Source organism: Passer domesticus, chromosome 10 (genome assembly GCF_036417665.1).
Source record: "Passer domesticus isolate bPasDom1 chromosome 10, bPasDom1.hap1, whole genome shotgun sequence".
NCBI lineage: Eukaryota > Metazoa > Chordata > Aves > Passeriformes > Passeridae > Passer > Passer domesticus.
The window spans coordinates 39,367,368-39,384,016 of NC_087483.1; the positions used below are offsets into that span (position 1 = coordinate 39,367,368).

Consider the following 16,649-nt stretch of genomic DNA (forward strand, 5'->3'; position numbering starts at 1 on the left):
GGGGACAAGTGACAGCTCCGCTGTGCGAGCAGTCCCTTCAGTGCTGGGCACAGCCAAACCTCAGCGTGGGCAGCAGAAGGGAAATTTGGTGGCTCTGTGACACTGTGGGCAGTGAAGGGACAGGTTTGACAAAGCCCTGTTGTGAAAGGCTCTCAAGGCCTGATCGAACCTGCCAAATCTCATTGGCTTGATGGGTGGCCGCCAAGGTGCTCTCTTTGGCAGGAGTCACAAACAATAAGTTATTTTTCCCTGTGGCAGGTGATGCAAACCATTCTTCTATAAATCCTAGATCTATCAATGCCACCTGTCATAAAATCAGCCTTGAAGAGCACCTTTTCATGCCTTACATTTTTTGAGCTTTGTTGAAAAAGAACCCCAGAACTAAGATATGAAACAATACAAATAAATAAAGGGTGAAATCTGGCACTTTCTGCTTGTGTTTATGCTATCCAGCTGGAAAATACAACTTCTCTGCAGCCATGAAAACAGAAAAGCTTAAATTATTATTATTATTTTCAGAATCACCTGTTTTTCTTGAAGTTGATTTTTATGTTATTAAGAAAAAGAAAAATGTCTAAGGTGAACTTATTAGAACTATTCCTATAATTTACTGTCTTGCACCTCTGTCTTCTACCTCTTCCCTTCCTTTGCAAGTCATTACCCAAATTTCAGGGGATAAATGAACTGGTGGAAATTTAACACACAGGAGGCTTGATTTTGCTCTGAGACTCCTCAGCATGGTTAAAATCCCTATTAGTTCTTTAGAGATTTGTATACTAAACTAGACTTGCCTGGAGAATGGGGTTTTTGGCCCAGATCTCAAACAGTTTAACTAAAAAAGTGATGGTGGGTTATGAAACGGGACCTTCTGAGAGGTCAGTCCCTTTCCCTGAAGCCTCAGTCACCACCAGTGCTCATTTTATCAGTGAGATAAAATCTCCTGTGTTAGGAAGAAAATACACATATTGAACCTGCATTTTTCTCATTATAGGGAGGGCAAAAAATTTTTTTTTTGTTTGTTTTATTCCATGCTAGATTTAAACGTTGGGGCTGTGAGCTTAACGTTCACTAGGTGAGAAAAATCTGTTGAAGTTACATTTGCTGTCTGTTGCATAAAACTTAAATGCAACAGTAAATAAACAAATTGGGTAAAGCTTGAAAACAACAAGAGCTGTCAGTGTTCATAATCTTATAACTCAATTTCCTAAACTCAAATTTTGCGTGTCAAAAAAAGCTAAACTGCCATGCTTATCTCATCTGATAAAGTAAATGCAGTGCTTATTTCCTTTGCAAACCACTTAACCAGATATAATTTTGATACTGGAAAGGGACTAATACAAAAAAAGAGATTCATTAGAAGCCATTTGTTTTCTGATTTTATTTTATTTTCCCACTTTTTGTTTACTTTGGAAATGGGGGAGCTCAACCATTAATTAAATAATGTAAGAGAAGCTATGTTCATCCATGATAGTATGAATTATAACAAAGCATTTTTATTGTTAACAGGAAAATGATGTGACTTAACAAGAACATTAAAGTCCCTTTGTATTCTAAAGATATTAATTCATTAATTATTAATTATTAAATACTGTACTTTGAGTAAAATTTTGGACTAAGACAGCATCATTAAAAGAGGAATGATACCTCACAAAACAAAGGCAGCAGGAGAGAGGGAAATGAGAGCACCTCTAACAGCTCTTTTCATGACAGTGGGACTAAATAGCATTTAGAGGTCATCTAAAACTATTTGTCTAAATATTTACTAATGTTTTAATCAAAGAACTGGTGATATCTAAAAGGTTTTGCTGTTCCTGTGTATGACTGTAAGTGCAGGACTCACTGTGGCCACTTTGCTCTTGCTTTGCATGGAGTGGACTGGGATCCATTGCTTTGCATTCTGGTGAAGTTGGTGACAAAATCTGGAGTTATTGGAAGTAATAGAGCACAGCAATTAAAGCACACAGAGGAGAGATTCAGAAAATGAGATTGTTTACAAATACTACTGAAAATTTAAGTTTGCATCCCATGTAGCTAAATCATTAGCTTTTGCTGCTGCCTTTTTTTTTTCTTTTTTTGTGGTCCTGGCTTTAGTACTCTTTTTTTTTGTTTGTTTGGGTTTTTTTAACCATTCTTATGAATTTGACTAGCTCTTTATTTTAAATTAAGGGCACTGTGGTCTAAATGAATCACATCTCCATTCTTCCTTACCAGCATTTAATTCTATCATCAGTTGGTCTTTCTGACCAAGAAAATGTAGTCAGTTTATTCCCTCAGATAGTTTATTCAACAGAGGTTATTTTAACCTCAGGTTATTAGCCCATCTGCAAAGTAATTTAGTGAGTGAAAATGCTGCTGAAATCCATATTCATGTTTAGGAAGATTTCATCTTAGCAGACACTTGTATCAATTTACAGCATAACCCCCTGCAACAACATTGATATAACATAATTGCTCTGACTGCAGAGCACAAAGCAAGGACATGGAGAGCTCAGGCTTCCCAGTCACCTTAACTCGCTCTCTCCCAGGGTCTCTGAGTGTTGCATAACCTGGGAAGCCAACTCTGCAGCAGGGAAATGTTTAGGCCAAAATTAATTTCTTTGTACATTTTCTGGAGTTCTGTTGGATTTCAGTGGGTGCTCCCCAGGTGTGCAGCAGAAGAATGATGGGCAGTTTCAGGCTCAATGACTCTGAAAAGGGAGCTGGGGGTGCTCAGCCTGGAGAAAAGGAGACTCAGGGGTGACCTTACCACTCTCTACAACTCCTGAAAGGTGCCTGTGCTCAGCTGGGGCTGGGATCCTTCTCCAGGCAGCACTGGCAGAACCAGAGGACACAGAGTCAGGCTGCATCAAGGGAAATACAGGTTGGATATTAGGAAAAATATTTCATAGAAAGGGTGATAAAGTTCTGGAATGGCTGCCCAGGGAGGTGGTGGAGTCCCCATCTCTGGGTGTGTTTAACAAAGCCTGGATGTGGCACTGAGTGCCAGGGTTTAGGTGAGGTGTTGGGGTTGGGTTGGACTGGATGATCCTGAAGGTCTCTTCCAACCTGGTGATTCTGGGAATTCTGTGAATGATTTAGCATGAAGTTTTCATCAGAAGCTTCATCTTTTATGCCATACTGATGAGTTCTTAGACACATTGTGGTCAAAACTGATAAATTCTCCAAAGGATAAGTTTTCATAGAATCATAGAGTTTGGGTTGGAAGGGACCTTAAAGATCATTTTGTTCCACTCCCCTGTTGTGAGGAGGGAAACCTTCCACTAGACCAGGTTGCTCAATTCATATTTATTTCCCCTAGAGAAAGACTGACCCAAATAATTATTGCACATAGCAGAAGCCTGTTCATCTTCCCCACACCACAAGCCTGCATCCCATCCTTTCTGGAGAGGGACATGCACATGCTTGTACTTTTCTTCTGCTTATTACAAAATCAGAGCTGTAAACAAACTCCAGAATACTGCAACAGCAGCAAAATTGCACTCTATGTTCACTGGGTGCACAGAAGGGTCCAGCTTCTGCTGTTGCATATATTTTTGTACAATAATAGAAATTAGAGATACTACTGAGTTCACTGTTCCATCTTCCTGCAACAACTCTCTAGGCTTTTCATTGTTTTTTTTTTCTCCCTTCAGTGTTCCAGTTTTCCTGAGGAAAATGCTCTGTAGCCCTGTAATGTTCATTATCAAAAAACTATTTTTGTTTCTTTGTCTGCATGTTAATCTCTTCTTTTAATCTCATAATGTGTTTCCAAAATTTCGCAACTCTTTCTGCTGGTGGAATACAGCTGCCCCTCTTTGTGAAAGTATTTTCCAACTCGAACTACCCATGTGGGTAATCTTTTTTTCAGAGAAAGCAAGATTGCCCACTTTGAGAAGCCTGTCTTGTGTGTTCCTGATGAGTTGCAGACCTGCCTGTGTGGTGCAGATCTGGGCATTGCATGGAGTCCTGGAGATGATCTGAGCCTCATAGCCCTATTTATAAAAGTATTGGAATATTGAGAACTCATTCATTTCCTCCACAGTTTGAATATATTTTTGCATTAATATATTAGTGCTTGGGGTTTTTTTTCCCAACTTCATAATTTTTGCTATGCAAATATTAGCTGACTAAATTTCCCAACATTTTTTGCAAAATCAAGTCTCAATGCTGCAGTTTTGATCTGCTATTAAAAATTTGGAAAGACTAAGCTCTTGTCAGAGGCCAGGCAGGAAATTTGAGGCAAAGGTGGGGAAAAAGAAATCCAAGTTCTTTTCTTCCAGTGGTTTAACCACAAGAACATCCTTCTGTTTTGAAGAGTATATTTCTTCTATTAAAAAAAATTAATAATAAGAAGAAGAAAGGAACAAAGTCACACAGGACTGTCAGTTTCAGTGGAGCTTAACCACTGTGGTTTTATGGTCTGGCAAATGGAGAATATAATTACAATCCCAGTACTGAAAACTTCCAGACACTATGCCTGCAAATCACTTGACCAGGATCTCTTTGCTTCTTTTAACCTAAATAGGTTCTCTTCCTCCCATCTCAAAGGCATCCTGGAGAACACACATATTTTAGCCTTTAATAACAACATCAGAGAAATCCAGCGAGTAGTTTTTGGAAAGCTGAATCTGTGGCTGGTGCTGGACTGGCCATTCTTAACTCTATAAAGTCTGTTTTTTGTATCAATAATGACATTTTTAGGGTAACTACGGCTTAAGAGCAGCAGAGAAAACAGCTGCATCAGGCTAATTAATTAAATTATGTGGATATCACTCCATCACCTACCCAAAAGGCAGTTAGTGGTGCTTTTTACTTTAACAGTAGTATTTTTACTGTTGAGTAGGATGTGCAGCAACCCAATCTACAAAGCCTACTCTGAACTACACGGGCTTTGCCAGAACTCTGCACAGGCAGAGTCCCTGGAGAAGGAGCTTCGATGGCAAATGAGGATTATTGTGCTTTACACCAACTCCCAGCAACGTAAATGATACAGGCAAACAAATCTGCTCTTTGAATTCCTTGCATCCATATGGAGGAGCAGGGGAGGCAGAGCTGTGTCACTCCAGGATGCGTGGACTGACACTGAGAAGTATCAGCCCTTGTGCTGAGCTCTTTCTGGGTGTCACACATGCCCTCGAAGCCTTTTCTTCTTTTTTTAGGAGCAGGAAATGATAATTTGTTTGGAGAAAGGAGATAGCTTGTCTTAGAGATACGATGCATGTTCTTGTCCAATTTCTGTCCTTTCCAGTTGCATCAGTTTAAATTTGCATTTGGAAAACCCACAAAATTTTTTCCTTTAAACTCAATGACTCTTCAAGAGGTTTGGCAAAGTAAGCATTGAAAATAGCAGGTCCATGTGTCTGCATCTGTGTTTTGATCTACTATATGTTACACCAGACTGTTTTTTAAACCATTTAATTGTTTTTAAGGTTATGTTCTAATATAAGAACCTTGTTTCTGAACTAAGACACCCCAAGAGTGGTTATTTAACAATACCAGGGTATATAATGAGCTCTTTTCAGTAATATCAGCAGCTGTGCTACAACAACCTGTCACTTTAACGTGATCTATTCTTGTTTCATCTGATAACTGTCCCCATTTGTGAGAAGTCAGGCCATATTCATGTTGATTTTTTTTTTTCTTTTCCTTTCCAGAAGCCGGGATATAAACCTGAGTGTGTGGATTTGTGTGGTGCTCGCATAGAGTGGACCTCAGAGAAATCCAGCAGAAAGAATGTCTTTCAGGTAAGGGGCAAAGCATTCCACGTCTCATTTGAGTCTGAACTCTGTGAAGAGGTAGGCTTTATTTCCTTAGTTTTAATAACTAGATCCTGATTTAATACAGCATTTTTCTTACCAGTAAAGGAGTGTAACACTTTATCCAGCATCGGTTTACTATTTTTCTAAGAGAAGGATTTCTGATGACTGAGTCTCCTAAACACTTGAGAACCTGTTGATTTATTGATTAATGCTCTATATTCAATTTGTTTTTAAAACTTAGTAGGTAATTGCTTTGGGTTCAGGCCTAGAATCTTGACCTAGAGGACTTCCATAAACACAACTTCTTCAAACTGCTTATACAAGCACGGCTCCAGCGCAGTGCGGTTTCTCTGTTTATTTTTATTGCTGCTCAGGGTCCTCAGACGGTGATGACCCAGGTTCACTTCTGCAAGGGGAGGGGAGGATTTTAAAAGCTTGCCTCTGTCAGGGCCAGCAGAGAGGGACATGTATTTCTCACAGGACTATTCTTCATTGATGGAAAATAATATTATTTAATTCCTTCGTCCAAATCCCATTGAATTGAAAGGGAGGATCAAGGCCCAAGAAGATGAAAGGAGGGGAAAAGCATTACTGCAAGGTTAACATTCCAGGATCTAGGGGCTAAAATAGTTTATTGCAACATCTTCAGGTTTTGGACATAATCCAGCTCCCATGAATATCAGTAGAAAGGATTTGTTGTCTTTTTCTGTTTCACTAAATGTTGCATCAAGCCACATCAAAATATTATTCTCTATGAGCCAAGTTGTTTCCCAGAGTTCTAACATTTAAAATGGTATAACAATACAAGCAATAAAGTGGGGAGAGATGCAGAAAGGAACATGTCAGGGTCAAGATCCTGTTAGTTACCAGAGAGTCCTTTGGCATCATGACCAATGAAACATGCTAGAGGAACCAACTGTGTCTGGGTCTGGGATGGAAGGAAAAAAAAACCACTACACATAAAAAAACCCCTAAGGGCCTCTACATGGCTTTTTAAAAAGAAATCTCTTTGGGTCAACTGGGTGTTACAGAGTTTTTTTCAAGGTTTATTTTTCTAGACATCTTTCTAAAGCACATGCAATATTTAGAAATGTTCCTCTTTTCTGAGACAGCGAGACTTATGCTTCTATACCCCCCACATCTTTCAGGTTGTCTTGAGACAACACTTGGGGCTTTGTCATTTCCTAGGTATTTTTAGAATAAATATTTTGGTTTTTGCTGTCAATCTTCAGCTTTTTCACTTGGAATGTGATTAAGTATAACCTTAGCCTTCACTCCTGTAACCCCCTGAGCACACTGACAGATCTTCTGAGCTTCTAGGGTTTATTTCTCATTTTTCAATAAGCAAAATTCCTGTTTGGAAACGCGTTTCAGGGCGGTGATTCATTTGAGCTAATACATTTCCAAAGTAAAGACAAACGAAGCTCTGTTATTGATTTACCAAACTGGTGTTACGAAGGCTCCGCAGTGCATTTTCTTCTCACTTCTGTTCGTGTGAGGTGTAACTGAATCAGAATAATGTGAGAAAGGAAACTCATGCACTACTGTTTGAACCCATTAAAATGTGTCTTCATCAAGCCAATAAGTGAGTGGGAGAGACATTAAGAAGTAAAAGCATGGGAGGAAGGACATATGTTAAGACACATTTTGAAGAGGGATGGAGCATTGTTTAGACAGAGAGCTACAAGAAGATTGTGCCAGATGGTAAGAGCGAAAGAGGAGAAGGCTTTGGCACCAGTAGTGGTGACATTTTGGGAGAGGAAGGGACTGAACAAGACTGGTGCTACATGAGCAGATAGAGTGGGAAGGGGACTGGAGAGGGAGCGAGGATTTGTGAGATAGTCTGGAGGGAATCCAAGGCCAGTTCGAAAGCAGAGAGGTCAGTTTGTACCTGGGAGCTGAATATTTCAGGAAACACTTCTGATCTACTTATTCCTCGTGGGTGGGAATAAAATTGATAGTGTGTGTCTACTTATTCATAGGTTTGTTCTAATGAAAACATCATGGGTGTCTTTCTTTAATGCTTTCTTTATTTTTTTTCAACCTAAATATAGATGCATTGCATTGCTATTTGATTAAATACATTAACTGCTTAACTCTGAAATGATCAGAAATAAGTATAATTATATCTTCAAAGCCCATCAAAACATAGTTGGTGTTTTGTTTCATTACCTTCTAATAAAACCTTCTTTTCTCATTCCGTGGTTGCTTTGTGCTAATGTGTTATGTGAGGAGTAGGTGCAGAATTTTGAGTTTGATTTAGTCAGGGTACTCAATTTGAGTTCATGAATTATAGATCATAAATGGAAAAAGACTATTGAAATTTTGGGTTGAAGAAAAAGAAGGAAATCTTGGATTTAAAATCTAAGCAGATGACAGTTAATGGATAGCAGCAAGAAGATGGAGCATAGGAGTATCATAAAGAAAAACTAATTGGAAATGTGATCGATGCAGGGAGAAAAAAAGAGGGAACTGCAAGTGAATGATATTCAGGCAGGAAGATTTGGGTTTCTGGTCTTGATCATGATGTTTTCAGCAGTGTTACTCCTCTCATTTTAATTGAGCTACTCCCTTTTTAACAGGATAAGTCTGATCTGTCTCACACTATCCAATTTGTGCATGCAATCTATTTCTGTTCTTGATGAACACATTATGTAGGGGTATTTTTTTTTCCCTCAACAGTAACTGAAAATATGCACATCTCATAGACTATAACCTCCTGGTTTCCTTTCATTTATTTAATTGATGGTGTAGCTGGCACCAAGGAAAAGACCTGGTTAGAAACAGCTTCCCATGGTGTGGGGTAAGGTAGCAGCTTGCAGTGAGACATGGTGCTGTTTGTTCTTGCTGGCTGAGTGATGTGATGCACTAGGTCTTCATCGGAGGAGTGCTGAATAAAAGAAGATTTATGTTTAAATCACATGCTTTAAATATTTCTGCTAAGTGCTAGTTTGCTCTTTGGTGTTTAGCCTGAAATTTAAAGCACTGAGGATTAAAAGGATTACAACATAATCTTAAATAATCCTAAGTGTCATTTACAGAGAGATGGTTGTAATAACTAAATAAAACCATGTTAAGGGATGGCAGTGTTGTCAGTCAGCAACTTTAACAGAAACAGCCCCTGTGTCACTTTGTTGTTCTCCTCTTGCCTTTTTTTGGCTTAGTTTGATATTGGGTAGGTGTGTTTTGATGTGAGTTATCAAAAAAGAAACTAACTTAATGGGCTGCTTTTCAGTCAGTGTTGATATGGTGTTGGAAACACCAGTAACTAGGCTAGTTTGCAGATTTTTTTTTTTTTCCAATATGCCGAATTTCCTACTTTTAGTAAACTTTTCAACTGGGTCTTATTCTTCCCCCTGTTTTACTGAACCTCTTCTCTCTGTCAAACAGCCTTTTAATTTGAAATTCAGCCCAGACTCCATGGAAGATGTGCTCTTGACCTCTGGATTTTTAATTCTGGGGGTTCATTAGCACAAAGTCCTGTGGTTGTACACTATTTCCTTGAAGAGGTTTTGGGAGATTTCTCTCAGATAATTCAAAAAAGAAGAGGAAATCTAGGAGAGAGGTGAAAAGCACAAAAAAGGTCGCCAGCAGCATATTTATAAATCGATGAAGCTTCTTTGTTCTCTTAATAGCGCAGTTCATTTAACTAACAGGCACTTTTTGGTTTCTTTAGTCATAATTTTACCCCGTTCACCAAGTTCACTTTTAGGAAGGTTTCATATGAGGAATTTCTGGAGTTCTATGTCTGGGCTCTTGCCACAGATGTGGTGTGATACTGTTTTTTGTTTCAATGCACCGCAGCTGTAAGGGGTTACTCAATCCTACACAACTAAGAGTATTTTACAAACAGAGAAAGCTCTATAAGCCCTGCACTGCTCCACCAGCGAGACAGCTGAAAGTACAACTGCACCTATGTGTAATATGAAAGAATTTATCTTGCAGCTGTTTCATATATAATAACATTTATGGCGTTGATCCTGGGTAACTCCCTTGTCCTTGAAGCTCTCCAGCTTTTGTCCAAGCGAGTAATCTGAATGATAAGCTATTTTGTTCTACATACTACAGGATCAGGATAGTGTCTGGATGCCTCCCAGGAATGGTTTAAGTTGCTGCTTTTTGCCATGGGAGGGATCATTTTTGTTTCTCCGATCTCTCTAGAGGAAGCACTGAGAGCGCAACGTGGAGGGACATGGGTTGGGATTGGTGTTTGGGTTTCTTTGTGTGTTTTTGAACATAAATGCTGCACAGAGGAGGGAAATCTAAAAAAGCCACCTTACAGGCTTGTGGTGGTCCTTATCAGCAGCTGGAGCCTGTTCCCACCCAAAACCTATCCCAGAGTTAGTCCCATTTCCTGAGCCTGAGAGGGCTCTTGATTTCAAATCCAAGTTGTGCAGGACCCTTTGCTGTTTTTTAATCTGCTATGCATTTGATGGATGTCTTGTGATCTTAAAACACCATTTTGTCCACTTCTGGACCTCACTGCTGTGGATGAGGTTTAATTTTTATCCCAGAGACCTGAATATGCTATTGCCTAATTAAAAGACTTGGCCACATCACAGTTGTTAGGTGGTGTCAGAAAGAGGTTCTTAAAATAACAAACTTAAAATTACTTATTTTTTTTAAACACAAAACCAAGAAATGGTTTTCATCTTCAAAAAGAAGCGTGGCCAGCAGTTTGAGAGAGGTGGGACCTGCACTTTGAGCACCTGGAGTTCCAGGACAAAGGGAAGTTGTTTCCCATTGCCAGAGGGCAGATTTAGATGGGATATTGGGAAACAATTTTTCCCTGTGAGGGTGGGGAGGCCCTGGCACAGATTGCTCACAGAAGCTGTGGCTGCCTCTGGATCCTTGGAAGTGTCCAAGGTCAGGTTGGATAGGGGTGGGAGTGGAAGGTGTCCCTGCCTATGGAACGAGACCAGTTAAGGTCCTTTCCAATCCAAACCATTCTCTGATTTTACATAAATACTTTTTTTATTGTTGTAAATGGGAGATCTTGAACACAGCAATGTGGAACAGCCTCACAATTATGGTTCTAGCTCTCTCTTCTAACTGGCTCTTTAATGACCTTACTGGCAAAGCTCCTGCCAAAATATTCAGTAAAACCAGTAATCAGTATTCAGTAATCCATGAATGCAGTTAATCTTCTGACTTCTCAACATATCTACTATTTTCTGTTGTAACCTAAATCCAACAAAACCCATGAATGATTTTTTTTTCATGTATTCAGTTGTCCTTTTCTTAATTTCTTTCATTTTGAAGATCTTGTAAGTTTTAATGTATTTTCTTGGTGATCAAAACAGAAAAGTAAGAGTGATAGTACATAGTGAAAGAGGAAAACCAGCTTTGATTGTGAGGAAAGTTTTGCAGAAAATAGAAAATTTCACACAATATGCATTTTAAACTTTATAAAATTAAGAAGTCACTTTGTCTTCTAAAGGCTTTAATATAATATTCTAAGGTGATGATGAGGAGAGACCTTTAGATATCCTTGGTAATTTTATTTATTGTCATTGAATTTATTTTTTATGTATGGAAAAGGCAGATTTAACAGTAACCACATCACCTGTGTTGACAGTAGCTGCTCTTGGGACCCAGGGAGGTGTTCCTGGTTAGTAAAGAGCTGAACAGGCAGAAAAATCAGCTGAGAAAAGATATTTATCTAATTGAGAATAAGCAAGAGCCTGGTAACTGGAGCACTCTGGAATATACAGTTCCACCTTTGTTTCAGAATTGTTGGGTGAGAAATGGTCAGGCTTTTCTCACCAGTGTCTCTCTCTTCAATCTGATTTTACTCATGTTAGCCCAAAGAACATATGGAAAATTAACTGGAATTCAGATTGCTCAGTAATTACTCAGTGATGGACACAAATGCTTGATGTGATTCATGTTCTAAGGAATATCATTAATAAAGCCTGTTTCCCTCAAAAAAAAGTGACAGAAAGAGGGACAGATGTCATTACTTCTGTGATACAAGCAAAGCTTTACACAAGGACAGGAACATAGAAACTGTAAGGAATTTGGCTTCATTTGCATAGGAAACCTTAACAAAAATGAAAAAAAACTTTTCTATAACATATACAAAAATATTTCAGTATTTTGATATTTCAATATTCAAGCTATAATCAATTTGGAAATAGAGAAGTAATCAACAGGAGGGCACTCAAATGACAACTCTGTGCATTTAAAAAGTTTGGGAAACTGAGTCTCTGTAATGGAATTTGAAGGAACTTCTCTATCAATTTAACCTAATGGAATTTCAAGGATTTCAAGGAACAGCAACTTTATTCATAAAAAGGACAAACCAAGCAGTTAAGTTAGAGGTGCCACAAAATTATAGTTAATCTGTTTCTCTCCCTTGCTGAGTCTGCTTTGGGGTTAAACAAACCCCTCAGTTATGTCGAAAAGGCCTTGTGTATTTTGTGGCAACAGTAGCAGAACATTAGTATTTTGTTGTTATCATTATTAAAAGAAGAAAATTGAAATCCTAATTACCACTTTTTTAATTATGTGAAAAAGTTGTTACTTTTCAGCAATAGTAAGGTCCGCTCCTGATAAGCAATATTTTGTTATAGTTGGCTTCATGAAATAAGAGTCCAAGTTCTCAAAAAACTTTGGCTGTTTCGTAGCTAAAGATGATCTTACCTGGGCAGGTACTCCTTTTTTTTTTTCCCATTATTGTCCTAAAAAAAAATTCAAGACAAAAAATATCTCTTGAAAAGTGAACTTCAACAACTCATGGAGATTTTGGAAAGGCTTGAAAGCCTGGCTGGAGCAGAAGCTGCCCTGAGCAGGGTGCTGTGCTGCTGCTGTCTGTACACTGCACATCACCTCTGTGTGGTACCCACTGCAGCCCACGGCTTCGCTAAATGCTGGACAACTCCAAAATCCAATTGAAAAGCCTAATTTTCCATGAAAGCAAGCTGATTTTAAAAACTCATGATCTGTGTTCCCCCAGTCTGACATAACGTGTGTGTAGAAGTCTGTCTGCTGAAAGTGATGGTTATAATAGCTCACTATGCTTTTTAAGAGCCCATCTTTTGGCAAATCCAAGTGCTGATATGTGAGTGCCTGTGATAGGTACGAGTGCCTGTGTGTGCTCATACACATGTGCTTCTCAAGAGATTATCTGAATCACTTAGCCTGTGACAGCCACGCTTGCAGCTTTCACCAGTGCAGATGTTATTTGTCCATCAGAAAAGAAAATATTTATTTCAAGCCACAGGCATTTTCTGTGCTGCAGGAATAAAACATAGCAGCAGTTAATGCTTAATGTGCGTGTGACATAATTTTGTCAGGGACAGAAGCACGGCTGAGCACAAGGACCTGGAGAAATCTGTGAGAGCAGAGGAAGCACCTTGTGCCTTGGAAAATGCTGACCCCACATGAGAAAGCAACCCGGGCAGTGTGACAAAAGAGCAGCTTATTTTTTCCCATTGTTTTTTTTTTTTTTGGGCCCAATTCACAGAGGGTTGTGCGGTTGGGGAGGGGAGGAGGGGGCTCGGGCGGTGTTATTTTGTTTTGCAGCTGAAGGAGCGAGCGGCGCTTTGCAGCTCCCGCATGCGAAATGGGGCTGCAGCCTCTGCTGCATTATTCATAAACATATTGCTGCCATCTCGTGGGCAGCGCACGGGCGGGCAGGGATGCAGGCAGGGATGCACCAGGGTGATGCAACAGGGCTGCATCCCAGGGGATGAGGGCAGTGGATGCAGACAGGGAAGGTGGGCAGGGATATGGACAGCGATGTGGGCATTGGATGTGGGCAGGGAAGGTGGGTAGAGATGTAGGCAGGGATGCACCAGGGGATGAGGGCAGGGGATATGAACAGCGATGTGGGCATTGGATGTGGGCAGGGATGCAGGCAGGGGTGTGAACAGTGGTGTAGGCAGGGATACAGGCAGTGCAAGTGGGCAGGGATGCAGGCAGGGATGTGAACAGTGGTGCTGGCAGGGAAGATGGGCAGAGCATGCAGACAGTGGAAGTGGGGAGGGATGCAAGCAATGGAAGTGGGCAGTGGATGTGGGTAAGAATGTGGACGGGGAGGTAGGCAGGGATGTGAACAGCGATGAGGGCAGTGGATGTAGACAGGGAAAAGGTGGGCAGGGATGAGGGCAGTGGGAGTGGGCAGGGATGCAGGCAGGGGATGTGGGCAGTGGATGTAGGCAGGGAAGGTGGGCAGGGATGCAGGCAGGGGTTGTGAACAGTGTTGTGGGCAGGGATGCAAGCAGTGGAAGTGGAAAGTGGGCAGTGGATGTGGGTAGGAATGTGGACAGGGAAGGTGGGCAGGGATGTGAACAGCTATAAGGGCAGTGGATATGGGCAGTGGATGCAGGCAGGGATGTGAACAGCAATGAGGGCAGTGGAGGTGGGTACTGGATGCAGCAGTGGATGTAGTCAGGGATGTGAGCAGTGATGTGGGCAGGGATGTGGGCAGCGGAGGCAGCCAGGGCTGTCCAGTCTGCTCCCGGTGCCACCAAGGCTCTCCCTTTCCCCATGGACTCATCCTGCAGGGCACTCTGGTGACACTGAGCATTTTAAAAACATCTTTCAGCCAAGGTCGGTGCCTGGTTGAGTAACTCAGACCAGTAGCTGCTCTAAAGGAAGGTGTCCCTGCCCACAGCAGGAGGTTGGAACAGGTGACCTTTCCCTTCCAACCCAAACTATTCCGTAATTAACATTCATTTAACTAGTTTCTGAACCAACCAATATTATTTTTTTTAAAATAATATCCCCATAGATCTGTGTTCTCTAAATTATTCCTTAGGTAGTAAATTTATGCTTTAAAATAGCAATTCTCTTCTGATCAGCTGGTAGGGAAAAGGTAAATAGCTTCACAAGGACTAGCTGGTTCAAGATAAAGCATGTAATGAGAATTATGGCTACAGATAGTCAGTAGGGTGATAACTTGATAAAGCACCTCTGATGTGGGTGTGGCCCTTGGTGCTCTGTTTTGTGCATTTATGACCCAGGGAAAATGGTATTTTCTGGCAATCAACAGTTGAAAGAAAAATGTAAGAAATGCAAAAGAAGACTGGATTTCCTGGTTCTTTAGTATTTTAAGGTTTAGTGCTTCTCCTAATGGAAAACAGTTAAATTAATTTAAGAGCATTATGATTTTTCATGTTTGGGGGTTTTTTTTTAAATTTAATGTAAGCTAATATGAGCGGGAAAAAATAGTATCTTGATAGGTGCCCAAACATTCCCTTAATTTATCAAACTCTTGGAGAAAAAAAAAAAAAAAAAGAAGAGAAAAAGAGAAAAACGAATCCTAAATGAACTCGCTCAGAGATAATCAAATCTGACTTGTTTACATGTTTGGGACTGGTATTTCTGTATTCAGCCACTACATTTTTTAAAATCTTGGCGAAGCCACTTGACTCCATTTTTTTGTGTTTCTCTTTAATGGCTGAGGCAGATATTTGGAATTGGCTGGGCATGGGGAGCCTTGGCTGTCCTCTCTCTGAATTTGTGTGCAGAGGGATGCCAGAGGAGAGGTTTGGGATTCACATTTTTTGTGTAGGAGTGATTTCTTTGCAGACAGGATGTTTTTTTGGATGCTTGAAGGTGTTATATGGACAATGGGAGGCAATTTAAATTCAAGGGGGGAACTGCAGGCAGTGACCTGCCCTCTTTTAGATACAACACCTCTGGTTTTCAGCTGAGCAGGGAATTCCTAAACTGTGATTCATGGACCACTAATGGGATGGGGAGACTTTTTTGAAATGGTAATGCAAGACCAGTGGGCCTGAGAAGACATTTAAGGTGGTTCCCAGATGAAAGGAAAGCCCACAAGAACGTTTTCCACCAGGGACCCTGACTTTTCAAACCTCCTCCTCAAGTTTATTGATTTTGAGGATGCGCCTGCAATTGATCCCAGTTAGAGACTATTTTTATATGGATTATGGGAGTTGGTAAAAATTTGAGATTGAGTTCAAGGGCTGGATTTCTTGAGTTCTGGAATGTTGAGGTTTTTTACTGTTAGGATGTTTTGTTGGAATTTTTTGTTGCCTTTGTATTTTTTAAAAATAATTTATTTTTAATTTTTATTGTTACTTTCATAACCTCTGCTCTGATTTGGGGTAAAAAAAATTCCTAGGAATTTCAGCCACTACATCTGCAATTGCATCTGTAAGGCACAATGATCCAAGAAGTTTAGCAAACATTTTCTTTGGCAAACAGAGTTGCAAGGGGGGGATGTGGTTTGTTTACCATTTCATTTAGAAATAGTCTATCAAACTTAAATTATCAGACAATTTTAACACTTAAAATCCACAGCACTTCAGTCACACCCCCATTTTTTTTAATTTCGTCCTCGTAATAGTTGTGATTGCTACAAATATATTATTTGAAATTTTAATCTGCTTAAAACCTGGAATGTGTTTAGCCTCCCTCAAGTCAGAGTTTGCAGGTAAATTGTCACAGATTGAGCTTTAAACTAATTTTTCTGGAGGCAAAGTGTGCATTTGTATATGTGAATATTTGCATGAGAGCACATTTTAATTTGGTAAAATGGGAGCCAATTACTGTGACTCTCTTAAGTAATAGAATAATTATTATTATTTTCTATTATTTGTACATAGTCATCACTAGGTGGAGGCATACTTTACATATTCTATTGAACATGTCATCTGTTATGGACTGAGATGAATTGCACTGATACTGCAGAGTTAAGTGAATATCCCATTTTTACCCTGAACTGTTGAAATAGCCTGTTACTACCCATGCCCAGCTCTCAAGCAGACTAAGCAGAATTCAGTTTCAACCATTGCTGCCACTGAAAAACAATTAAAATGGATAAATTTGAATTACGTGCTGCCAGAAATGCCTTGAATTAATTCAGAAAATTTGTTAATGTGTGGTAAAGTTAAAAGGAGAAAACAAAACAGGGGCCATGGAGCAAGAGGTTGAAAG

At 39.9% G+C, this 16,649-nt stretch overlaps 1 protein-coding gene across 3 annotated transcripts in view; it reads left to right on the forward strand.

The window, feature by feature from the left end:
• ARHGAP15 (Rho GTPase activating protein 15) overlaps positions 1–16,649 on the forward strand; it is a 320,750-nt gene that overhangs the window by 52,449 nt on the left and 251,652 nt on the right. For all 3 annotated transcript variants that reach the window (XM_064435287.1, XM_064435286.1, XM_064435288.1), the window contains one exon: positions 5,634–5,723. In XM_064435287.1, coding sequence (XP_064291357.1) covers positions 5,634–5,723 — 90 coding nt within the window. The remainder of the gene's footprint in view (positions 1–5,633; positions 5,724–16,649) is intronic.